We start from the raw sequence: 23281 nt of genomic DNA on the forward strand, positions 1-23281 counted from the left end.
CATTTCTGCGAACAAAAGAAGCTTACTTTTCCTCTGTTATATCTCAAAAATTGTTAATTGACACAAAAATGACAGATCGCGAGATTCTCCCGGCACTCGTAAAGCCAACGCACTACACTTTGGCAATATATGACCTCGACTTCTCCGCCTTCACCTATAAAGGTTCAGTCAAGATTGATGTGGATGTCGTCAGTTCGTCGCCCATATCTGAGATCCAACTTAATGTTCGCGAGGTCGAGGTACAAGAGGCCGTTCTGGAGTATGAGTTGACAAAAAGTACGTCGATTATGTCTCAGTTTTCTGTTGGATTGAGTCAGCTAATGCTGTGGCAGCGACTTCCGATCTGCCTTTGAGTATTTCCACTGATACCAAGGCCGAGATCGTCACCCTTACTCCTAAAGAGCCAGTCCCTGGCGAAGCGACTAAAGCTTCCATTACGTTGACGTTTTCAGGCATACTTAACAATAACATGGCTGGCTTCTATCGATCAAAGTACTCCGATAGCGATGGAAAGGAAGCATATATGTACTCAACTCAGTTTGAAGCTACTGATGCTCGTAGAGCATTCCCTTGGTAAGACCAGAGAATTTAATTTACTTCGTTAAATCTAATTATTGGAATGCTTAGTTTTGATGAGCCTGCTTTGAAGGCAACTTTTGATTTTTCTATCACTATTCCTGAAGACTGGACCGCTCTCAGCAACATGCCCGAGGTATCCAGTAAAACCCCCGAAGACGGGAAAAAAGCTGGCTTAGCAGGAACAAAGCTGAAAACCGTGACTTTTGCTACTACCCCTATTATGAGCACTTATGTAAGTTAAGTTTACTTACAGTCTATGCCTGGCTAACATCAGCAAGCTACTCGCATGGGCATGCGGTGACTTTGAGTATGTCGAAGCTTTCACTGATAAGCTCTACGATGGAAAGAAGATTCCAGTCAGAGTTTATACAACAACTGGACTTGTCAAGCAAGGTGAATTTGCTTTAGAAAACGCTCGCAAAATTGTAGATTATTTCTCTGAGGTATGGGTAAATTGCTCAGCTCAGGGCGAATCTTCGCTGATACTAGAGATTAGATTTTCGAGATTGATTATGTTCTTCCCAAAGTGGATTTGCTGGCTGTTCATGAATTTTCGCATGGCGCAATGGAAAATTGTGAGTAAACCAGACTTGGACATCACACACTTCAGTTCTAACAACTTAGGGGGCCTTATCACCTATCGGACTACCGCCCTGCTCTTCGATCCCGAGACTAGTGATGCTAAGTACAAAAATCGTGTAGCGTATGTCGTTGCTCATGAATTAGCTCATCAATGGTTTGGTAATCTTGTGACTATGGAATGGTGGAGCGAGCTTTGGCTGAACGAAGGCTTTGCGACTTGGGTCGGCTGGCTGGCCATGGATCATCTCTATCCCGGTAAGTTCTAAATTGTAGAAAAGCTATTTCATGCCTAATGATATCCAGATTGGGATGTTTTTGGTGTCTTTGTTTCGGAGTCACTTCAGGGAGCTCTCGGATTGGACTCTCTGCGACAGTCCCATCCCATTGAAGTTCCGGTAAAATCAGCTCTCGATATCGATCAGATTTTCGATGCCATTTCGTATCTTAAAGGCGCGAGTTCCATTCGAATGATTTCATCTCATCTTGGTGTTGAAACGTTTCTCAAGGGAGTTTCAAGCTATCTAAAGGCTCATGCTTATGGGAATGCGACCACAAAAGACCTTTGGGATGCCGTTGGAGAAGTTAGTGGAATTGATGTTAATGAAATTATGAATGACTGGATTCGCAAGATCGGTTTCCCTGTTGTGACTGTGAATGAGTCAGATACAGGTATTTCTTTGCGTCAAGACCGGTTCCTTGCCTCTGGTGATGTCACCGATGAGGAAAACGAAACGCAGTGGTGGATTCCTCTTGGAATTTTCACAGACAGCACAACTGCCGGTGCTCTTTCAGGAGTTTCCTCATTTTCTAATCGACAAACTATTTTGACTGGACTTGGTCCGAATGACTTTTACAAGTTGAATCGCAATCAGACAGGAGTTTATCGTGTTAATTATACGCCAGAAAGACTGGCAAAGTTAGGTCAAGCAACTGACAAACTTTCAGTCACAGATAAAGTTGGTTTGGTTGCGGACGCATCCGCTCTAGCACTTGCTGGATTAGGATCTACTGCGGGCATTCTCGGATTGATTAGTGGTTTGAAAGGCGAGACTTCGTACATTGTTTGGTCAGAAGTTGCGTCCCGGTTGGGTACTCTTCGATCGGCTTGGTTTGAGCAGCCAGAGAGTATTCAGAACGGCTTGAAGGCATTTACGCGCGATCTTGTAAGCCCTACTGCAAAGAAGCTTGGCTGGAAGTTTAGCGATGATGAAGATTATTTGACTGTCCAGCTTCGTGCACTAGTAATCAGTGTCGCAGGAAACTGTGGTGATACAGAGATTATTGCTGAAGCTAAAGCGCAATTTGCAAAATATGCAGCTGGTGATAAGACGGCGATTCATCCCAATTTACGACGTGCTGTTTTTTCGATTGTTTTGTCCCAGGAAGATCTGAGCGATGAAGAAGCGAAAAGTATTTTCAATACTATTTTAGGTGAGATTTTGAATCCCTCATCTGTGGACGGTAAGGAGATCGCACTATCTGCTATTGGTCGTACAAAGAAACCTGTACTTATTGAGAGGGCACTGTCGATGCTTCTTTCTGGAGAAGTCGCAGTTCAAGATCTTCATACGCTCGCGAATTCGCTAGCTGCGAACGGTAAAGCGCGATGGGAGCTTTGGAAGTACACCAAGGCACACTGGGAAAGTATCTACAAACTGATGTCAGGAAACATGGTTATTTTAGAACGCTATGTCCGAGTTTCGATCAATGTATTTTCTTCGACAGAGGCGGTGACAGACATTGAAGGATTTTTCGCGGATAAAGATACTCATGGCTATGACCGAGCTGTTGGACAAGGCCTTGATATAGTGAAGTCGTATGCAGCATGGGTTCAGCGCGATGGAAATGAGGTCGAGAAATGGCTTGCTGATCATAGCTATTAGCAGTTTTCACCTAAAGTTGCTTTGATCTTAAGTTCACTAAGATACTATACATTTTAGTTAGTTTACAGACTAGAAATATATATATATATATAATACAAAATATGCGTCAGGAAGACCACGGCCTTCCAGCATGGCGAGAATAGAGTCTCATGACTTGTTCCCTCGAGATGTCGTAGATATCGTTGAATCCTCTATTGAGCAATTTATCAGCAGCATCTGAAATTTGTTCGACCAATTGTTTACGGTTCTTCTCGTTTTCCAGTGCAGCTGGATCAAGTTGGGTTTTATCAGCAGCTTGTAATTTTCTATTTCTGCGAGACCGATTTCTCTGCTTTTGTGGAGCTAGACGAGCCAGAGCTTCAAGAGGAGTTTCCGCAGGTTCCAATAGACGAATCAACGAGTCCAGGTGAACGGATATTGGTCTTTGATGTTCGTCCGAGCGAGCGCGAGAATCTGCTTCCTTTTCCCGTTCCTGTCGGGCAGCTTCTGCCTTTGCTGTTGCTTTGATCTGTGAGCTGGATGAGACATCAGCTAGCCATGCATCGTGGAGAGCTTCTTGAGAGGCAGCCGCGACGGCTGCGGGAGTAGGCACAATGTATGTTCCCGACGCATCGAATGCCTCATTTGGATCTTCAGAAACGTCGTTTATCATGTTGAACGGATCTAGAATCGGTGCGTGCTTATGGGACCCTGCGGGACCAATTTCAGGGTCGATATCTTCTTCGTCATCGAGGTTATCTATATTAGGAATTGCTATGTCGCTTTCTAACTCTTGGCGCTTCCCTTTAGCATCAGTTGTACGATGATGGCTCGCGAAGGCTTCGACTTCTCTGTTCACTCTTTCGGTGTCGATTTGCTGGTCGTCATCTTGATATATTCCTGAGCTGGGTAGTTCCTGACCTTCGATCTGGCTAACATCTAGAAATCTGACTTTCCGCGACCTCTTTGATACGCCGTCGATATCTTCATCTGATGACGATCCCATGTCGTTGTCGTTGTCACTGTCGTGGAGATGAGTGTTTTCTCTGGGTGGCTCATCTGCAAACATATCCTGGTCGTCGTCTTCCTCAGAGACACCTGCTTTTCGTTTAGCCCGCGAAACACTAAAAAATTCATCTTCAGAAGAGTCTGATTTATATGCATCGACGTTTTTTAATCTGTTGCGTCTAGCTGGTCTTCGTGTACCGCCTGGGATATCTTGTTCGAGTAATTCGTCGTCGTCTTTGTGATCTGGCACAGGCTCTCCGCTAGAAGAAGCTCCAAAATGGACACGCTTCGAAGGGCCGTCGGACGATGGTAACTGTCTTTTTAATGACGACATTATTTTACCTTCTGATTGTTTGAAAATCTTGTCCAATGTCCTGACTGAGTCGATCCGAGTATGAGAGTTCTGAGCCCTAGCTGTATTGTCCCAATTTTCAACAGAACCATGATGGCTGTAGATCGCAACGTCTCTCCATTCTACTATAGCAGCGACAAAATCAACAATTCACATAATGTCTTCTGACTTTGGACGAAAAATTATACTAGAGCACATAACTAGATTTACAAATGCCTCGGCCGATCAAGCACAGGATACGTACGAGACGCGAGTCAAGAACAAGCCACTGCCGCTACATCCAACGCGAGAGGACGGTGGTGTGGTATCAAAATCAAGCAATAAACGAAGACTGCAAAGGATCTTTGATCCAAGAACAAAAAGACTATTGAGGCATAATAATGGAGTACATGGAATACGTAATACAAGTTCGGTGGGAATTGCAGGGATCGAACAGCTGAGAATTACAAAGCTCGACAAACGTGAACAGAGACGACTGGAACGGAACAATAAGAAGATCAGCAAGACCCTTGCTAAAAAGCGGAACATGCGTAAGCGCCAGCGGCAGAATAACAAATTGGCGAAGAAGCAAAATAGTGATCATAATAATGAGCTAGAGTGTGAGGAGACTACAATGAAGAATCCTGAAGCAGATGAGGAGTCAAAGCAGCTACACACTGTACATCACAGACAAAACTCACAAACGAGGACCAAAATCTTGAAAGGTGAACGAAGCAGATTGATTTCACTGGCAACAAGTCAAATCTTGAACCAAAAGGACAAAGCTGACCCTGATACCAACCGTCAGGTTATAATATCGACGGTGACTCGTCCGAAACCGTTCTCGTCGGCAACCAAGAAAAGACTAAGACTGCACACTATTAATTCGGATCCTACAACTTACGACGTATATACACCATTGCACGACCTATGGAAATCATATATTAACGAACTCATTGGATCTTCAGCTGGAACTCCTATTTCGATTCACCAACTGCAAGAAGCAGCTAGTAAACTCGCCAGTGCGGATTACCATGGAGCCAAGATTCTCGTTCAGCGTAGCAGATGTGTGTCGCGAGTCGGTTTATCCGGCATAGTAATCCGGGAAACTAAAAGCTCTTTTGTAATTGTCACGGAGCAAAATCAAATTAAAACAATCCCGAAAGAAGCAACGATATTCCAAGTTGGAACCACTCTCGAACCCGGATCAAGCGATGGTAAAAGTTATCAGAACCAGGAATTTTCGTTCTTACTTCATGGATCTCAATTACAATATCGACCCGCTGATCGAGGTGCACGGAAGTTCAAGAGCAAACCCGTTCTCGACCTTTAAGTAAAGTTATGAATGTTACTCTAGACTACCAATTATTAATAAAAATTGTACAAAAAGTTAGTCGAACACTGTAACGGTCGCTATATGGGAGGAAACCCATCCAATCCAATATGAAGACTACAAGCTCTTGATGATGGAATAGCTGTAGACCTAGACAAAAGGAAGTAATTGCTCGAAATTTCGAGAGTGACGAAAATCACCCAGCAACCAACCAAAAAAATTGCAATATAAATCAGGATACTCCCTTAACCATTATTGACCCAAATCCAGCTGACAAAAGCCAAGCATTAAAATCCCCTAAGCAAGTAAAGCAAACAACAACAATAACAGTAACAGTTAATCAAAAATTCCAGAAAACACGCGCAAATAAGTAGCCATCGGTAAATCCAAGGAATCACATTTCTCTCCTAAAAGTATTAACGCATGAGTACGTGCTTGGACTGCGCTCCAGACACTTTCAAACGACCAGGTTAATTTCTCGGCGCCCCGCATGAACCCATCCTTAGAATCAAACTGCTCACTAAATAAATCACGCTCATCGGAGTGCTTCTTGATGACCCGCATGAACCCGTCTGCATAGCGAATGATGTTGCGAACGAGTTGCAACGAAGACTCATCGTTTGGTGATACAGAAATGGAAGAATCGGGCAGACAACGTTCGTCGGAGATTACAAACGGAGCAAAGGGAAGCAGTGGCTCGTAAAAAGCTAAGGTCGCATTGGAAATGTTCAAAGGATGTTCGAGTTTCAAAATATGTGCCGCAAGAGCATACAGAGTGTGTGCAACAGTCGCAGTACAGAGAAACCAGGGATTACCAGCCTCTTTCGTGTCACGCTCACGATCTCCCCCATAGTAAACGTCCTCGGGATATCTACCGATGCCAATAGAAGGGGGTAGATCACCATCCGAATCTAAAGCATCAAGAATATTGATTGGATGCCGAGTCCGCATATCAAGCACAAGTGCATTCAAAGAAGCAATGATTTCATCAGAATGAAGCTCAAACGTGCTCGCACTGGACCCATGAATCGCGCCAAGAAGAAGCGCAGAATCCAGTCCACTCCGAGAGGATCCCAAAGTTTCCACAAGATGACCGCGTTCCTTGTTCCAAAATGAGTGAATAAATGCACTAAGCCCGACCGCTTGCGAATGGTACCACTGTGCAGCGCCTATGTCTTGAAAAACCGTGCTAGACAGAGACTCGCCCATTTCAAGAGCCCGATGCTGGACCATGGCCGTAAAAAAGTGCAGACCATTAACCTCCTCCCAGAGATCAAATCCTGGAGCAGCCCAGAAATGAGAGACATATTCCAGATCGGGCTTGATTAGAGATTGATATAGATTCTCAAGATAGTCGAATGAAGCATCATCGTGAATATCAAGTGCTTCAATGTACTCGATCAGAGCTATCGCTCGCAAAGCCGGACCATCCTAAGGAAAACAAATATGTTAGTCAAATAGCAACATAAGATATGCATGACCTCTATCAAAAGCTTACTCTCTGGGGCCGTCCCCATTCGGCATTGAATGCGCTGCCGTCGACATGGAACTTTGGTTCTCCGAGATTTTCTAAATTGAAGCGTAGTCCAGAGAGATTATCTATCGCCGCAACACGTTTGGAAGTGGCAATATAATTTTCGACAATTTCGCGCATCCGCGGAGATCCTGTAGAGCGGTACTTCTTTATTACCGCACGCATAGTGATGGCACCATCTCGGACCCAGTGATAATAATAGTTCGGCAGATGGCGGGACGGCGAGGCAACCGGAGTGCCTGGAAGTACATCCGAATCGCTGAGTGCCTCAGGACCAATGTTGGCCAGCATATGCGAAAAGGCCGCATCATTTTGAACCTGAAGCCAGTCTGGCAATGAGAGTGCGGCAGTTTTGCATGAATGCGACTGCGACTGCGACGAAGACGATGACAGCGATGACGACGATTGGACGTGAATCGGCGCAATGAACTCTACTTCGAGCTGTTTGCGAAGATAAGAGACTTGCTCATGTTTAGCCGGAGAGATATAGAGAGCAGAGGATGTAGAAGCAGTAGCGGTGACCGCCAGGAGAATGAAGGCGGCATCGAAACGCATTATGGACTAGATTTCGGATCGTTTCAAGTAAAGATATATTGCAGAGGCGAGTAAAAATATAGATGTGAGATCCTCAAGTATATTTATTGTATATATATAGATATATACTGTATAGATCGAACACAAGCCAGCTGAACCTACAAGACCAACTCAGACTATGTGAAACGGGCTGCTGAGGTGGTTGATGATTAGATAACCTCGCAGGATCTACGCGTACGCGGGGCGATCTGAAACTCCCAACGATGAGCCTGGTCTACAGTTGATAGCAGAAATAGGATTAGCATTGCGTATGCGATTCCGGCTATAAATTGTATACAGTTAGTGTTTAATGTTGGCTCGTTGGTTAACTGAGTGGATAGTATGATTCTAATTTTAATGGATACATGCGTTTGCGTAAGTATCCTAGAGGCATCGTTTCCAAACCTAGTTTATTGCGGATTTCAACACGAATGAAGGATCAGGCCTATTCTGGTTAGCGATCTCCTTGACATAGCCATTAAATGTCGATGTATCTCCTTAGTTTTATGATTATACTACGAGAGAAAGTAATTCGTGATATCTGCAATATCTCTATTTGCTATATCGACTGAAACTTGATATGACGTTATCATTTCCATCTGGCCGCGTTTGTCCATGTGCTTGCATGCGTGCGTTGAGAAACATTCGAGTTTTCATCATATCATAGAATGACTGTGCATTTTATAGTGATCTTTCCTGTTGTTGACTGTTCTAGTTCAAAGTGAGTTGACAAACTAGGTGTAAGACGCGTACAGGTTCCTTTGCAAACTCTTAGGGTAATCTGGTAGCGTATCTACCCGACGGATACACATACTCAAGAGAGTAGATTAAATTATAATCGATCAAGTAGAATCAATTCAGCAAATAAAATATAAAAGTAAAATACACTACAAATACACGCTCAGTGCATGACAGACACTAACCATTTCTGCCGCCTCCGAGGAACAAACCGCTTGTCATTCAATCGCCACAAGTAAATCCCACCTTGCTTATCCTTATTTCTTCTTCTTCTCAGTTTTGAGAAGCGCCTTGTTGATGTGCGGCATAACACCGCCGAAGGCAATAGTAGCCTTGATCAACGTGTCAAGCTCTTCGTCGCCACGGATGGCAAGCTGCAAATGACGTGGAGTGATACGCTTGACTTTCAGATCTTTCGCCGCGTTGCCGGCCAACTCCAGAACTTCGGCGGTCAAATATTCCAAAACAGCAGTGACATAGACGGCAGCTACCGACAAAAGTTAGTCATCGCGTCAAAACTCAGGTGGCAAGTCCATCACGCAGTCGACCGCACTGCTTTGCTTACCTTTAGCTCCGACGCGCACTTTATTCTGTGTGTTATTCTTCAAAAACCGCTTAACACGTCCGCAAGGAAACTAATCCAACTTGTTAATATAACAAAATCATTTTAAAAATCGTGCCTGCACGCAGAAACGCAGATATCATACCTGAAGTCCAGCTCGAGCTGAATGAGAGATCTGCGCGCGTCCTTCTCTAGGACCTGCCTTTCCACCGTGAGATTTTCCCTTTCCTCCAGACATTATCCGCTTTAATTCCTTTATATAAAAACTATAACAGCTAATAAAATGGGATACAATCTTGTAATCCGCTTTGGTTCAAATCAAAGAGAATCTCGCGACAAAATTCACACTTTGAGCAAACAGAAGTAAACAAAACAAATCTAAGTTCCCGTGTCTGCGTGCTTTACTATATTCTCCCGCGCCTCCTACAAGCGAAAACAGACAAAACTCCCAGCCTCACGTGGCTGATCTGACCGAATCCGGAACCCTCGACCTGTCCCCAATCCCAGTGTGACGTTTATGGAATGCTTACATAACTCAGTTCCGTAGGAACCTGTATCGTGCCAATACTGGGTCTGAATATTCTCATAATAAATTGTATTCATAAGTGGAGGATTGGAATATTTACTATGCATGTTGTTGACCCATGCTACTATGATACTATGTACGTACAGAAAATTGATGAATAAAACAGTAATAAGAGAATCGAAATAGTATAATAATAATATGTAGATCCAAAAAGGTTGTGACTGCTTTCTCCACACCACCTTTATTTTATACAACCGATGCTAATTTGATCTTTGCATCTCATAATCTTGCTCATTTTGGATGTAGGCTTAGAAACCCATGCCTCCCATACCGCCCATACCGCCCATACCAGCAGGTGCAGCAGGTGCAGCGGGTCGCTCCTCAGGAATCTCGACGATAGCACACTCGGTGGTACCAAGTAAACTGGCAACACCGCTAGCATCGACAAGTGCTGTCCGGACGACCTTAAAAGGATCAATGATTCCACTGGCGATCATGTCTGTAAACACGCCTTTCGACGAGTCGTAACCCCGATTGAAGTCCTCACCAAACTCATCAACGAGCTTTCCAACAACGACAGAACTCTCACCACCAGCATTATCTACGATCGTACGAGCCGGTCGAGTGATAGCACTCTTGACAATAGAAACACCAAGAGACTGGTCAAAATTGGCAGTCTCAACCTCATCAAGAATGCGGGAAGCCTTCAAAAGAGCAGTACCTCCACCGGGAAGAATACCCTCCTCTACTGCCGCGCGAGTCGCATTAAGAGCATCAACAAATCGATCTTTCTTCTCGCCAACTTCGACCTCAGACGAACCTCCGACTCGGATAACCGCAACACCACCAGAAAGCTTGGCAAGACGTTCTTGGAGCTTCTCCTTTTCGTACTCGGTAGTCGAGGCATCGCTAGAAGTAGAACGGATCTGTTCACAGCGCTGAATAATTTTATCCTTATCACCCTCTCCGTTCAAAATAATCGTATCTTCCTTGGTGACAGTAATAGAACCACAGGAGCCCAAAAGTTCAGCAGAGACACTTTCAAGCTTGAGATCAAGCTCCTCATTGAAGACAGTACCGCCAGTGAGAATAGCGATGTCACCAAGAATGCTCTTACGGTTATCTCCAAAGCCAGGAGCTTTGACGGCTGCTACTTGCACCTGTCCACGAAGCTTATTGAGCAGGCAGGCAGCAAGAGCCTCTCCATCGATATCCTCCGCAATGATGAGAAGAGGACGGCGGAGCTTGTTCGAGATTTCAAGAGCAGGAATGACATCCTGGAGCTGCGAGATCTTCTGCTCCGAAAGCAGCAGCAAGGGGTGTTCAAACTCAACCTTGCCGGTCTTGACGTCGGTGATGAAGTAAGGAGAAATGAAACCCCGGTCGAAACGCATACCCTCAGTGATTTCTAATTCATCATCGATGGTCTTCCCTTCTCTGACAGTGATGACACCTTCCTTTCCAACCTTTTCCATGGCATTCGCAATGAGCTTACCAATGTGAACATCGCCGTTAGCAGAGATTGTAGCAACCTGAGAAATCTCTTCGGAAGTAGTCATTTCACGCTTATGTTTCTGCAAAAATTCAACAACCTTGTCAACAGCAGCCTGAGTGCCGCGACGAAGATCCATGGGGTTGCAACCAGCAGCGACATTCTTGACTGATTCTGTGAAGATGGCACGGGCAAGAACAGTAGCAGTAGTAGTTCCGTCACCAGCAATCTCATTGGTCTTGGAAGCAACATCTTGAAGAAGTTTCGCACCCAAGTTTTCAAATTTATCCTTCAGAACAACACTCTACAGAGTTAATGTTAGCACACCAATTACTTCTTCGAAGATCAATATATGAATCTTACCTTTGCGACCGTGACACCATCCTTGGTAATCTTGGGCGACCCAAAGCTCTGTTCGATCAAAACATTACGACCTTTAGGACCAAGGGTGACCGCTACTGCGGTTGCAAGGACATCAACACCCTTAAGAAGAGCAGCACGACCTTCTACACCGAACTTGAGCTCCTTGTGTGAAAAGTAGCGGGCTTGCTGAAGCTGCTTGCTCAGAGCGGCCTGACGACGTAAAACAGGCGATTGGCTAGCAATTAAACGGTTCATTGTATCCGCGCAAAATAGAACGACACGATCTGCTATTCCTGTTGAAAAACAAAATTTCGAAACGTCTCTAATGACTTTTTTTGAATTCTTTCGAACAAGAGTACTAAATATTCCTAGTTTTGGCGCGGGGAACCGGGAAAAAAAATAGTCTTAACACGCCGCAGAAGGTTAGGGATCAAGCTCTTCATAGAAACTTCGAGTCGTCTCTCGAGCTCTATTGTGGGGTATATTCTACTGAGGAAGATGACTTGGAAATGTAAAGTCACTCGTGCTTTATTGTCCAGATTAGCAGCTACGGCAGCTACGGCAAGCTACAGCGTGGAAATTAGGTCGGATAGTTGGCAAGTGGGCTAGTAGATTATGAAGACGAAATACATACAGAAATTTTAGTGCATTAAAATGTATGATCTCTAGTTATGCGGAAGCCTTCTTGACCGGTACAACTGGATATCCGAAAAATAACTGGCCGAAAGGGAGCCTTAGTGGTTTTGGAATCGCTCGATCTTCGTCCTGTTTGTCCTTGCCTGTGATTGCGAACTGGCTTCCTTTGCTCATTGCGTCTGCTAGACTGGGCACTGAGGTCGGTGGAGGAGTAGCGGATAGAGGAGAAGATGTAGCAGATGTAGATGGTCGCGATGAAGCCGAACTACGTTTAGACGAACCTTTTTTGTTCGATAGTCTGTGGCCTGCACCACCACCACCAAAACCAGCTGGAGCAGCGAACGGTAGAGCTGGAGTAGACCGGCCTGACTGAGATGCAGACACCAGATCCGCATAACCAATAATGTCAGCCATGGATTGACCATCCGGGGTGTGTATCATAGTCCCAGAATGAGTGTTTGCAGCAGATTTAGCAGCAGACGGTTCAACGTATCCAACGGGGGGAGCGAAGTCCACTTCGAGATCAGTTTCCACGACGGAGATACCGGATTTCTGAGTAGGTTTGATTTCGAGAACTTTGATCTGATAGACCTTATTATTGTATTTGATTTCGAAAATGTCGTCGATGGTCAAAGTAGTAAAGTTCCTCAATGCATTTTCTAGAACTGCTTTGGGATCCGAGATGTCTAGAAAATCTGGCGACTGAGGTTCGATCTTGACGAACGAACCCATGGGTAGACGAGTGCTGGCCACGACAACTAATGATCCAGGTTGCAGTGCAAGTCTCTCCATCATCCACTGGGGCAAATACACACGGCCTTCCTCTGCGATGAACTCAAGAACTCCTGCATGCGTGGTAAGTTCGAGTTCTTCATTCGACAACTCGAATAGCATAGGATATGAGATATTCAGCCGCGTTAGCTTGTTTAAAGCCGATGGCGGTAAAATAATTTTGCCTCCGTAGTTCAATGACTCTCGAACGGGACCAGGAAGCATAGCAACTGGATAGCATCGGAAATATTCTTTGAATGGCTCCATTCGATTTGGAAATCCAAACCGAGACATCATCGACGGATGGAAAGGCGCGCCGCCCATAGGCACGTCGTTGTCGTTGTCATCATAGAAGCCTCCGAATTGCTATCTAGTTAGTTAAACAATCCAAACAAATTTTTTATTCCATTTTAAATAATTACCATTATGTGGATGTGGATTCCAGTGGGCAACAGTGTCTCCTAGATATGACTGATCTGTGCCGTATCTTATTGATTCTGTATGACTGGAGAAGGTGTCTGGTTATTGTGGAACCTCCCAGCACACGAGCGCATTACGTTAACAAAGTGTATCACTTAAGGTATTTGTATCGCATATCTCTACTCGCAAGTCGCTGGATTGGGCTGAGCAGAAGTACAACAGTCTATACTGGTCAAGCCAGCTGAGCCAAAGTGGGCGACATTAATCTGCTTCCACTTTGCTCGCAAACCTCCTAGTTGAGCTATATGCAAGAAACGGTGAAAAAATATCGACTGTAAGATAATGCTTGACCACGAATATATATTTTCAGAATTAGCAAAACCAGTAAGTCCAAATGATCAGCGTAGACTGAAGTCATGAGGCCGGAAGATCAGGCCATTCACCCATTCTCAATTCCGGAAGAGAATTGAAGATTGGTTTATCGTATATTTACTTTCTATACAACTGTCACTAAACCCAACCCATTCGTAAATAACATTCAGAAACCGAAAATCAAAAAAATTCCCTAAAAACAAACTGCGCTCAATGAAAATCAGGCTGGAATTTCTTTCGCAGCCGATCACCGTAAAAATATAAAGCGACAGGAACCGGCCACATCCCGAGAGTGATAAATGCAAGAAGAGTGTTACCCCAACCAAGGCCTAGGGCAGCATACATTTTCGGGCCAGCCAATGGAAGAAATGCTCCGCCTAAACTTCGAATCATAGTGCATGCGCTAGACGCTGATGCCGCATAGATATGATAAGAGTCTACAAGATATCCTGTAATTGGAGCCAAGGAAGCAAGGATCCCAAGCCCCACAAAGTAAGTTCCAATAATAGGAACGATCCAATGAACCTGTTTATCAGCTGTCCAGCCGTAGATTAACAATCCTATTGTGACGAACGGCGTCAAAATGATAACAAGAGGCAATCGAAACTCAGGTTGGCGTTTCTTATCGGGTCTTTTATTGGCGAGATGGATCATAATTCTATCTGCAAAAAAAATCATAATAAAACAGGACGACAGTGAGCCCAGTCCGAGACCGATATATGCGAGTCCTACTATGTCGGTCGAAAATCCATACTGCGTCTCAAAAACATCGGTAAAGGTGGTAAATAGCAAATATAGTTCGCCATATGTACATGCAGAAAGCAGCGAAGGGATTAGAACGACAGGCGAAGCGATTAAAAGTTGCACGGGCCGGATGATACTTCGAGAAAGAATCGAGAAGGGTGACGTTACTCGGTCCTCGTATATACTGTATAACGCGGCATTACCAGTCTCTTTGCGCAATCTGGCTGCCTTTCGACGAAGCAGAATAGGTGCATAAGTTTCGTCGAGAAAGAAACATGCAATAGCGAGAAGACCAGCAACAATTCCAATAACCCGGAAGATCCAGCGCCAACTGACTGCAGCAAGAAAACCTCCAATGATAGGACCAACAGCAGGTCCACAGACGGGACCAAGAACATAAATTGCCATGTAACGTCCTCGCTTATCTACTGGAAAAATGTCTGCCACTGCACCAGCACCAAGAGCAATAGCGGTCGAGCCAAAGGAACCGCTCAAAAACCGCAGCACAAACAGTACTGCTAAGCTATGGCATTCGCCACAACCAATAATAAGTCCTGTGGAAATGACGGAAGTTACTCGATACATGATAGTGCGACCGTACATTTCCGACAGGGGGGCAATAAACATGGGACCGACAACGAAGCCCAATACAAAGATAGAGACAACAAACGAACCCAGAATTTGCGACTGGAAGTTGAATTCAACCATAATGTCTGGAACACCGGGCGCAAACATGGACGAAGCCAGAGGTATTATAAACGTACTTAGCGAGATAGTGACCATAATCTGCATTTTCCGTAACTTGGTAAAATTCTGTGGATTTTTAGGATCATCTGGACCATCCCAGGTAACCAGGTTCGGATCGATTTCAGACTTTTCTTCCGACGGAGTCGTCGCAGCAGTCGAGCCAGGAGATTTTTGCTCATCTTCAGATGTCAGTTCCGATGAAATCCTGTAGTCCTGTTTTTCAGGTTGACTCTCCAGATCCACTACCGTGGAGATCCGAGACCGAGCAAGATTGAGGACAGGAAGTTCGACCGCATTATCAGAATCGCTTGGACAGCTCAAACTGTTGACATCGATTTCAGGATCATTGGCGTTTTTATATATCGCCATAACTATCTTTGAGCTATTCCAAACGACATGAACTTGAGATAAATAATCTTTGCTGAACAAAAAAGACAGAACAAGTGAATATATCTTATATCCGCAGCGAGTCCGAGGCTTGCACTCTTTGGGTTTTGATTTCAGTTTGAGGGTTGGGAACCTTGAACAATCTGATATGTACAAGTGTCTGGAGGGCTAATTGAGCGGTTAAAATAGGTCCACGAAACCGGATAAAGCAGAGTCTTTTCCGGACGAGATGGTTCCGTAAGACCAGATATCAGGAAATGAAATCATTATCAAGAACGATCGGAATTTCCAGCACAACTAAGCAAGCTTGGTTATAACAACGCCGTTTCGAGACTGCTCGGCAGAGAATTGTTCTCTTGCTCGGTTCATTGTCCCGGAGAGTCATCGGGCCCTCCGAACTCGCCGCACCATCGGCTCGACCCGAATAGATCGTCATGATAAGGGATGACTCAGATTGATAAAATCGCCAGGGGCTGAGTGAATATTCAGGTGATGTGCTGGAGGAGATTGGCTGATGAGGTGAGTGACATTTCTGTCTATTCGGATTTGGTGGTCATGCACACTCCACGCAATATTCCAACCGAGGGATTATTCAGCAGCCAGATCACAATTAGATTATCTGTTTCAACTAATTTTCATTAACTAGTTATTCATATAAAATGATTTAAGGGAAACGTAGGATAAGATATATACGTCTGAAAAAAAAGGACTGAAAACAATATTAAATGCAAAACCCCGCGCTCCGTGAACAAATTCATACCCAAAATGAAAGGAAATAATGATGAATGGAAAATTAATAGAATGCTTTTCTGAAAATTTGTAACAGTACAGCCATCGAGCTAGCTGCAGAAATCTAAAGTTGTACGATCAAGCGGTTAGCTCGGTAGCGTGTGATTCTTGAGCTTTCTTCTGCGCCAAAAATTGCGCGAATCGAGAGGTCTCATGAATGCCACACTCAGTCTTTGCCCGGCCTTTCCAGCGGCCCGCACGCTCATCTTCACCTTCCGCTATGGGCTGGGTAGAATGCCAGTCCCCAACGCTGCGGTAACCGCGGTCCAAAAGCGCATTATATGGAACTTGATTGTCTTTCATGTACTTTTGCACATCGGCAAAAGACCAATTAGCAAGAGGATTGATTTTGATAAGACCCGTGAAGGCATCAATCTCAACAATATCAAGGTCTCCGCGCTTCCCTCCTTGTGAGCGGCGTCGTCCAGTCAGCGTAGCGCGAACACCCAACTCTTCGTAAGCACGTTGAATGGGCTCAACCTTGACGAGAAAGTCATAGGCTGACTCATCTGTCTCCCATAATCGCTCACCATGTATTCTAGTAAAGTCATCCGTAGAATCGCAGTTTTCCGGACGATAAATATGGAGATCTGCAGAAGGATAACGAGCTCGAAGCTGATCGACCAATGCCAGAGTCTCAGGAAAGTGGTGCAGGGTATCGACAAAGATGAGCGGGACAGGATGTTGCTGAGTGTACTCAGGCTTCAGCTTAGAAATCATGTCCAGAGTGGCAAGGCCGGTCAAGCCAAAGGCTGTTGACTGGTAGAGACCAGGAAATGTAAGCAAGGCCCATTGAAGGATCTGCTGTGGTTCTAATTGGGCGAGCTGCTTATTGATGAATCTGAGATGGTCGGGAGTAAGCGTGATTTTAAGCTCAGCAGACTGTTCTTGCTGATGATGAGCTACTGGAGCTGATTCGACAACTGCGACGGGGGCCATTGTATATAAAATAGGATCAGATGGATATGAAAACCAATAAAAGAGAAAAGGTAGAGATGAAAGTTGAATATGCACCAAAAGTCTGCTCAAAAAAAAGATAAGAAGATAAAGAGCGAGAAAGAGCTCGACTTCGGACTACGGACGGTCATGAAAAGTCCGGCCGGCCATCAAGCACGAGTCGAACCAGAAATTTAGCAAAAAAGCAGAGAATTCGCAGAAATTCTCGAGTCGCCCGCTCGTCTTCCTCCTCGTCAATGGCGCCATCCGCGCTAGTCTAATCTGAGCATCCAGACATCCAGAAAAGGAATTATTTTTATCCTATTCAAGCATTTTTGCGAATTGCGCAATCGAGCCGCTGCGGCGAGCGAGGCTCAGAGGCGTTTTCTCCTGAACTTTATTTGGCTGACATGTGGCGTGCACACTGATTTAAAAATCGATTTTTTTAGCTCTATTCAAACCAGCTTCTTAGACAGTTCAAGTGCGCACCCACACGGTCGTGGAGAGCCCACTTTCATTCATTAATCTAACAAAATATCTTATATCGAGACTAGCGACTTCTCCTTCAGATAGTCTGCAATCACAATCACGGCCTCCTCGACACTGATTTTGTCTGTGCGGATGTGTAATTCGGCGTGTTCGGGTTCCTCGTAGGGCGCAGAGATGCCTGTGAACTCTTTGATCTCGCCCGCGCGGGCCTTCTTGTAGAGACCCTTCGGGTCGCGCTGCTCGGCAACTTCGACCGGCACATCGATGTAGACCTCAATAAACGGCAAGTTTGCAGACTCATGGAGCTTACGAGCTGTGTCACGGTCAGCTCTGTAGGGCGAAATGAACGAGGTAATTGCGACGGTAGTAGAATCAGCAAACAGCTTTGCTACCTCTGCGATTCGGCGAATGTTTTCGTTTCTGGCCGCCTCGGAGAATCCAAGATCTTTGTTCAATCCGAATCGAATGTTGTCACCATCAAGACGATAAGCAGGAACGTGCTTACTCAACAAGTACTGTTCCAACGCGGTCGCAATCGTGCTATGGTTGGTTAGCTCAGCTCGCCTTGTCTATTATTCTACATTTCCTACCTCTTTCCAGACGCAGATAGTCCAGTCAACCAAATAGTTAGGCCCTTGGTTCCAGTCAATTCCGACCGTTCTGCGTGGGTCAATCCAGCGTGCCAAGTGATATTAGTTGCCATCTTGTAATTGATTTTCTCGTCGCCTGTACAGTCAGTCTTATATAACAAAAGTTCTTAAACAGACTTGTTACGTCGTGAAGAAATTCTTCCACGGGTAGCGCCTTCCTTTTATCCATCTACATCGGATTAGGGTTACCGAGATCATTATCTTTACTTGGCCGAATAGATTGACGCTTTCAGTATACGCCTTTTCTCTACTGATTTGTTATTCAATTAATTTAATATTCATTCTATCGTTCCAGCACATTAAACTTTTATATACGAGCAATATCATTAGTTTCCAAAGAACCCCTGTGACTCTAGTAGCAGAATAATCTGGTGAACAATTGTCCGCACACTGGTCTGCTCAATGTCGACCACCAAGTCGGCATCTGTAGGAACTTCATAGGGATCATCTACACCAGTAAAGCCCTTGATTTCTCCGCTGCGGGCTCGCTTGTAGACACCCTTGCGGTCATTACGCTCAGCATATTCCAATTTTGTAGCAACGTGGACCAAGAAAAATGATCCGGCGGCCTGCACAGTTTCGCGAGCAAACTTTCGCGAGTCATCGAACGGAGCAATAGGTGCTGCAATAACTGCCGCTCCAGCACGAGTCAACTCTGCAGCGACAAATGCAATTCTCTGAATGTTCTTGTGTCGGTCGGTACGCGAGAAACCGAGCTCAGACGATAGTTCAGAACGAACAGTCTCACCCAGCAGCAGCGACACCGAACGGCCTCCTTGCTGATTCAAAGTAACTTGCAAGGCGCGGGCAATAGCATCCTTTCCAGAATTGTGATATCCGGTGAGGAAAATGGTGAATCCTTGGGAAACTCGAGGAGGATGACTCTCACGAAGAACCTTGACGACTTCAGGATATGAGAACCACTCGGGAATAGGTAAACCAAGACGAAGTCTCTTACGCAGCTCCGTGCCCGAGATATCAAGAGTCTTGACACCGGCAGCAACCTCATCCTTGGGTGCATACTCATCGGCGTCGGGAAGATAGGTCATCTGCTGGAAAGGAACGACTTCAATTCCAAGCTCATCGCGGTACTTCTCGACAAGCTCCTGAGCGTCATAAGGACCGTAGAAATCAACACCCTTGGAATTCTTGCCGGGACCAGCATGGTCACGACCAACAATGAAATGGGTTGCGCCAAAGTTCTTGCGAATGATAGCGTGCCAAACAGCTTCACGGTCACCGCCCATACGCATAGCAAGCGGAAGCAACGATAGCAGAGCCATTCCATTGGGATAGCGAGGTAACAAAGCCTGATACACACGAACACGGGTAAAATGGTCGATATCACCGGGCTTGGTAAGACCAACGACTGGATGGATCAAGACGTTAGCCTGACGACTACGGGCGGCCCGAACAGTCAATTCACGATGAGCGCGATGCATGGGGTTACGTGTCTGGAAAGCGACAACGCGGTTCCATCCGAGCTTGTTAAATTCTGCACGGAGCTCAGCAGGAGTGTAACGAAGTCCAGCATAATCATAATGGTTGGGTCTGTTAAGAGCCTGGACAGAACCGCCGACATAAAACTCCTTGACAGTATTGAACAAGTACTTGACAGCAGGATGCTCAGGATCGCCACGGAAAACTTTTGTGGCCTCGACTTGCTTATCAGGCTTGTAAACGTCCTTGACGGTGATGATAGCAAGAGGAGATTCGTCACGGAAATCACGGAGAACAATTCGGGCTCCAGCCTTGATTCCGACGGATTCAATTTCAGCAGCTGAGACATCAAGATTGATGGGCATGGAGAACAAAGCTCCGGAAGAAAGTCGAAGATTATCGACAACACTAAAAATACAGATTAGTATATGTATTATTACATTGTATCCAGATCATTGCATACCCATTATAGTCTTCCTCAGTCAAGAATCCGTCGAGAGGAGAGAAACCACCTGACAAAATAAGTTCGAGGTCACAAAGCTGTCGCTCAGTCAGCGCAAGGTCAGGGAGTCCTTCTGCCTCAGCGAGCAGTTGCTCGCGGATATTAAGGTCGCGAGCATGAAGGTCCTGCAGAACACCACCATGAGGAGTATTGGCCATTGTTCTGTGATTGTGTGATATTAAGGATAAAGTGAGACGATATCACTGATTAGAAGGCAATTCGGGAATTAACTGATAGGTAAACCACGAGAAGAGAAAAAGATTCTGGCGATAGAACAATAAAGCAAGAGATAAAAAAGTTGTGTCGAGGGTCTTGCTCGGAGAAGGGCAAAAAAAAAATTCTATTTGGTTAACTGCGATTGCGTCTTCAAGCCACTTGGTCGCGATAGTGCAACCGCGTTCGTCCGATACTTGACGGCATTTTCAGCGGGAAGTTACAAAAAATAGAGAATGTAAGATTATCTAAGCTATTTTAAGCGCTTACGTACTAGATATATCTAGTTTGTCTAAAATTCTGGACTTTGTCTGTCTTTTCTTCCTTCATCTTCTCTTGTCTGCTTACTCTTCCCTCTACTTTCTCGCTCTCTTCGGAAGTGCTCCCCCGGAGATGACTCGCTCAGTAATCAAACCACGCCACAACATCAAGCCACAACATCATCCCTGGGCCGCGCGAATGCGTGGGGCTGAAAATTTTTTGACTTCTGTTTTTGGAAAATGAATTTTTCTCTTTCAAGCAACCCTGAGAGTTTTATTGTCTGCACAGGACTCGACAGCTCGATAGACCCATTAACTAGGGCTGGCGGTTCAGGAAAATACTAGAAGTCATCTACAATAAAATAAGGCTAGAAAAGGCGTTGGAATTGTTGAACTCGGCTGCCATTTGTGGACAGTTCAATAGTTGTGCGTAGCCAGTGCTCTGATCCAGGCACACAATCTCTGCAATGTCCACCGACCGCAAACACCAACTGAGCGTCAGCCAGGAGCATATTGAAATTCACTACTGAGGTGTCTATTAACAATTCACAGATCGTAAAAATAATAAAGTTTCTCGGAGAACCAACCCAGTCGGGTTCAAGCCATGAACAAACTAGTGCAAATGCAAAGACGCGTGGGCAAAATGGAGTCGACATAGGTCGTGCAAACGTGTCGATTCCAAGATCAATTGGTCGACTAGCCAGCTTTTCCTGAGGCTCCCATAACATCCAACTGATGCTCGACTTCTCTCTGGATCAGCAGAATTCCCTCATCAATCAGCTCGGTCAGAATTGTAGATGCCGCATGTGCACGGTAATATTCAGAATATGGCTTAAGTACCAGCTTATTCACATTACATCGGGTAATGCCATGTTTAACGCAATTTGCCATGATGTCGTCAGGAAATCCATTGGTTCCATGTAGGACAATCTCGACGCCGGACTGAGCACTGGTCTCTGAAACCTTTCGCAGGCGATCAAAATCAAGCTTGATGTTGTCTCTCCCGCCATAGTCCCCGTGGATATTCCCAAACGCAGGTGCAAGAAAATCTATCCCGGTATTAATGAATCGTTGTGCCTCCTCAGGAGTAGTGAGAACTCCCTCCAGATCTCCGGTATGCGCGACTCCATCCTCACCGCCTTCCATACGGCCTGGCTCTGCTTCAGTTGCGATTCCGCGTTCATGGCAATACTCCACCCATTTCGCTGTTCGTCTTAAGTTTTCATCTTTTTCATAGTGTGACATATCTATCATAATCGAGTCAAATCCGTTTGGCATATCCGCAGCCAGCTTAATGATATTTTCATCCTGCGCATGATCAAGATGAACTGCTATAGGCACCGTTGCAGAGTCTCGTGCTGCAGCCGCCGCTTTCACTAGTAATCCATCCGAGGAAGAAATTGCCCAGGGAAACAACAAAATCTGGACTGGCGCCCGCTTGGCCTCTGCAGCTCGAACAGTTGCTATGATGGTTTCAAGATTGTACTATATTTTTTTCTTGTTGGTCTCACGATATCAGATTATACCTAGAAGCGGATCTCACTGACTGTAACGACTCCAGGGAATCCATAGCCACCCTCTCGAGCAGCTTTGATCATCTTGATCGCCTTGTTAGATTGTAATGTGCTCGTCATTTAGAGGTTACTTAAGGAATTATTTAATCCGGAAGCTATAGTATCTTCTGTTTAACCTCGTCTATGTCAAGTGTTGTCAAACAGTCAAGTCAGTCCTCGGTTATCGTATTCCAGATCACCCTCTTCAAATGCTCGATGTGGAATCTTGATAACTGATCTGCTTGATACCTAACCCTCATTGTACTCAAATCGGATACTGCTCAGAGTCTAGGTTATTCTGTTTAACAATCTACTGTCTCTCCCTGCGGAACATATCATTGTAAATACAGTAATAATGCTATAAAATAGCTGAGATTGCTGTCTAAATTACCAATACACGACGTCATTTCGCGCACTCCTTACTCTAATCAATTATTAATGACAACTATACAGACCTCCAAACTCCCAACATGCAAACGACTGTTCTAAGATCGTTGACGAGCAACCAAATCTGACTTACAAACCAATTCAGTTTACTCAGCCGTAAGTTTCTAAGGTTGATCTTACCTTTACGGATCTTCATAACCTGAAATTCCATCAACTTTACGAAAACTTAGCAAAACACTCCATGCGTCGTTAGGCTAATTACAATCACGTGACAAAATCTAGACGGCCAATTTGAAACCTGGACCTCACTTTGACTTATCTGGATATCGAATTTCTGTTGTTTTCGATCAACTTTAGTCTCATTGTGTTTACTAGAATTACAATCGGCATATTTTGCGTGATTCAAGGATCTATCAGTCGCAAAAGAAACGATGCTGGGTATGGCGATACCTTCTGCGGACAATGTTCTTCCGACTAAGAACATGTCAGGCCATTCTACCGA

The 23281-nt window shown here is 45.0% G+C and overlaps 12 protein-coding genes across 12 annotated transcripts; 2 read left to right on the plus strand and 10 right to left on the minus strand.

Annotated features, from left to right (window-relative positions):
- Nucleotides 1-2: 2 nt before the first annotated feature.
- V1516DRAFT_677255 (peptidase family M1-domain-containing protein) lies at nt 3-3150 on the plus strand. The gene is made up of 7 exons (XM_066922547.1): nt 3-276; nt 333-573; nt 628-811; nt 858-1022; nt 1076-1154; nt 1204-1416; nt 1465-3150. The coding sequence occupies exons 1-7, from the start codon at nt 69-71 to the stop codon at nt 3042-3044; spliced, it is 2670 nt and encodes an 889-aa protein (XP_066776862.1). The 5' UTR covers nt 3-68; the 3' UTR covers nt 3045-3150.
- V1516DRAFT_677257 (uncharacterized protein) lies at nt 2894-4465 on the minus strand. Its single transcript, XM_066922548.1, has one exon. It carries the CDS (start codon nt 4363-4365, stop codon nt 3151-3153), a length of 1215 nt encoding a protein of 404 aa, XP_066776863.1. The 5' UTR covers nt 4366-4465; the 3' UTR covers nt 2894-3150.
- On the plus strand, nt 4231-5751 carry V1516DRAFT_677258 (uncharacterized protein). Its single transcript, XM_066922549.1, has one exon. The coding sequence runs from the start codon at nt 4541-4543 to the stop codon at nt 5693-5695; it is 1155 nt and encodes a 384-aa protein (XP_066776864.1). The 5' UTR covers nt 4231-4540; the 3' UTR covers nt 5696-5751.
- Nucleotides 5564-7968, minus strand: V1516DRAFT_677259 (Six-hairpin glycosidase-like protein; the record flags this gene model as incomplete). Its single annotated transcript, XM_066922550.1, has 2 exons — nt 7194-7968; nt 5564-7126 (listed from the first exon to the last, which is right to left on the minus strand). Coding segments are annotated over exons 1-2 (1682 nt in total), but the record flags the coding sequence as incomplete, so codon positions are not given.
- Nucleotides 7969-8339: 371 nt separating this feature from the next.
- On the minus strand, nt 8340-9476 carry V1516DRAFT_677260 (histone H2A). Its single transcript, XM_066922551.1, has 3 exons — nt 9248-9476; nt 9106-9175; nt 8340-9027 (listed from the first exon to the last, which is right to left on the minus strand). The coding sequence occupies exons 1-3, from the start codon at nt 9338-9340 to the stop codon at nt 8798-8800; spliced, it is 393 nt and encodes a 130-aa protein (XP_066776866.1). The 5' UTR covers nt 9341-9476; the 3' UTR covers nt 8340-8797.
- V1516DRAFT_652793 (chaperonin GroL) lies at nt 9477-11847 on the minus strand. The gene is made up of 2 exons (XM_066920284.1): nt 11484-11847; nt 9477-11424 (listed from the first exon to the last, which is right to left on the minus strand). The coding sequence occupies exons 1-2, from the start codon at nt 11736-11738 to the stop codon at nt 9937-9939; spliced, it is 1743 nt and encodes a 580-aa protein (XP_066776867.1). The 5' UTR covers nt 11739-11847; the 3' UTR covers nt 9477-9936.
- Nucleotides 11848-12073: 226 nt separating this feature from the next.
- V1516DRAFT_677264 (ubiquitin fusion degradation protein UFD1-domain-containing protein) lies at nt 12074-13374 on the minus strand. Its single transcript, XM_066922552.1, has 2 exons — nt 13313-13374; nt 12074-13256 (listed from the first exon to the last, which is right to left on the minus strand). Exons 1-2 carry the CDS (start codon nt 13313-13315, stop codon nt 12153-12155), a joined length of 1107 nt encoding a protein of 368 aa, XP_066776868.1. The 5' UTR covers nt 13316-13374; the 3' UTR covers nt 12074-12152.
- Nucleotides 13375-13603: 229 nt separating this feature from the next.
- Nucleotides 13604-15952, minus strand: V1516DRAFT_425497 (major facilitator superfamily domain-containing protein). The gene has a single exon (XM_066919017.1). It carries the CDS (start codon nt 15540-15542, stop codon nt 13893-13895), a length of 1650 nt encoding a protein of 549 aa, XP_066776869.1. The 5' UTR covers nt 15543-15952; the 3' UTR covers nt 13604-13892.
- A 260-nt stretch (nt 15953-16212) lies between these two features.
- On the minus strand, nt 16213-17681 carry V1516DRAFT_425113 (Phosphoadenosine phosphosulfate reductase family-domain-containing protein). The gene has a single exon (XM_066919016.1). It carries the CDS (start codon nt 17286-17288, stop codon nt 16428-16430), a length of 861 nt encoding a protein of 286 aa, XP_066776870.1. The 5' UTR covers nt 17289-17681; the 3' UTR covers nt 16213-16427.
- A 143-nt stretch (nt 17682-17824) lies between these two features.
- On the minus strand, nt 17825-18477 carry V1516DRAFT_686291 (Adenylylsulfate kinase-domain-containing protein; the record flags this gene model as incomplete). Its single annotated transcript, XM_066923658.1, has 2 exons — nt 17825-18314; nt 18365-18477. 2 exons carry the CDS (start codon nt 18475-18477, stop codon nt 17825-17827), a joined length of 603 nt encoding a protein of 200 aa, XP_066776871.1.
- Nucleotides 18478-18678: 201 nt separating this feature from the next.
- V1516DRAFT_677267 (uncharacterized protein) lies at nt 18679-20829 on the minus strand. Its single transcript, XM_066922553.1, has 2 exons — nt 20328-20829; nt 18679-20272 (listed from the first exon to the last, which is right to left on the minus strand). The coding sequence occupies exons 1-2, from the start codon at nt 20522-20524 to the stop codon at nt 18751-18753; spliced, it is 1719 nt and encodes a 572-aa protein (XP_066776872.1). The 5' UTR covers nt 20525-20829; the 3' UTR covers nt 18679-18750.
- A 706-nt stretch (nt 20830-21535) lies between these two features.
- On the minus strand, nt 21536-22473 carry V1516DRAFT_626198 (ketose-bisphosphate aldolase; the record flags this gene model as incomplete). The annotated part of the gene is made up of 2 exons (XM_066919737.1): nt 21536-22324; nt 22387-22473. The coding sequence occupies 2 exons, from the start codon at nt 22471-22473 to the stop codon at nt 21536-21538; spliced, it is 876 nt and encodes a 291-aa protein (XP_066776873.1).
- Between the last annotated feature and the right edge of the window lie 808 nt (nt 22474-23281).

The sequence above is a fragment of the Lipomyces oligophaga genome (genome assembly GCF_038497815.1).
Source record: "Lipomyces oligophaga strain CBS 7107 unplaced genomic scaffold V1516scaffold_5, whole genome shotgun sequence".
Classification (NCBI taxonomy): domain Eukaryota; kingdom Fungi; phylum Ascomycota; class Lipomycetes; order Lipomycetales; family Lipomycetaceae; genus Lipomyces; species [Lipomyces] oligophaga.

What these genes read in the sequence shown, in the direction of transcription:
- V1516DRAFT_677258 (XM_066922549.1), top strand. Translation starts at nt 4,541, where the DNA reads ATGTCTTCTGACTTTGGACGAAAAATTATACTAGAGCACATAACTAGA.
- V1516DRAFT_677267 (XM_066922553.1), bottom strand. Translation starts at nt 20,524, where the DNA reads ATGGCCAATACTCCTCATGGTGGTGTTCTGCAGGACCTTCATGCTCGC. An exon ending in ACTGAGGAAGACTATAATGG is followed by an intron (nt 20,273 to 20,327) that starts GTATGCAATGAT and finishes CTGTATTTTTAG; the next exon opens with TGTTGTCGATAATCTTCGAC.
- V1516DRAFT_677260 (XM_066922551.1), bottom strand. Translation starts at nt 9,340, where the DNA reads ATGTCTGGAGGAAAGGGAAAATCTCACGGTGGAAAGGCAGGTCCTAGA. An exon ending in CAGCTCGAGCTGGACTTCAG is followed by an intron (nt 9,176 to 9,247) that starts GTATGATATCTG and finishes AAGTTGGATTAG; the next exon opens with TTTCCTTGCGGACGTGTTAA. An exon ending in AGTGCGCGTCGGAGCTAAAG is followed by an intron (nt 9,028 to 9,105) that starts GTAAGCAAAGCA and finishes TTTTGTCGGTAG; the next exon opens with CTGCCGTCTATGTCACTGCT.
- V1516DRAFT_425113 (XM_066919016.1), bottom strand. Translation starts at nt 17,288, where the DNA reads ATGGCCCCCGTCGCAGTTGTCGAATCAGCTCCAGTAGCTCATCATCAG.
- V1516DRAFT_677257 (XM_066922548.1), bottom strand. Translation starts at nt 4,365, where the DNA reads ATGTCGTCATTAAAAAGACAGTTACCATCGTCCGACGGCCCTTCGAAG.
- V1516DRAFT_425497 (XM_066919017.1), bottom strand. Translation starts at nt 15,542, where the DNA reads ATGGCGATATATAAAAACGCCAATGATCCTGAAATCGATGTCAACAGT.
- V1516DRAFT_652793 (XM_066920284.1), bottom strand. Translation starts at nt 11,738, where the DNA reads ATGAACCGTTTAATTGCTAGCCAATCGCCTGTTTTACGTCGTCAGGCC. An exon ending in ATGGTGTCACGGTCGCAAAG is followed by an intron (nt 11,425 to 11,483) that starts GTAAGATTCATA and finishes TTAACTCTGTAG; the next exon opens with AGTGTTGTTCTGAAGGATAA.
- V1516DRAFT_677255 (XM_066922547.1), top strand. Translation starts at nt 69, where the DNA reads ATGACAGATCGCGAGATTCTCCCGGCACTCGTAAAGCCAACGCACTAC. An exon ending in GCATGGCGCAATGGAAAATT is followed by an intron (nt 1,155 to 1,203) that starts GTGAGTAAACCA and finishes CTAACAACTTAG; the next exon opens with GGGGCCTTATCACCTATCGG. An exon ending in CATGGATCATCTCTATCCCG is followed by an intron (nt 1,417 to 1,464) that starts GTAAGTTCTAAA and finishes AATGATATCCAG; the next exon opens with ATTGGGATGTTTTTGGTGTC.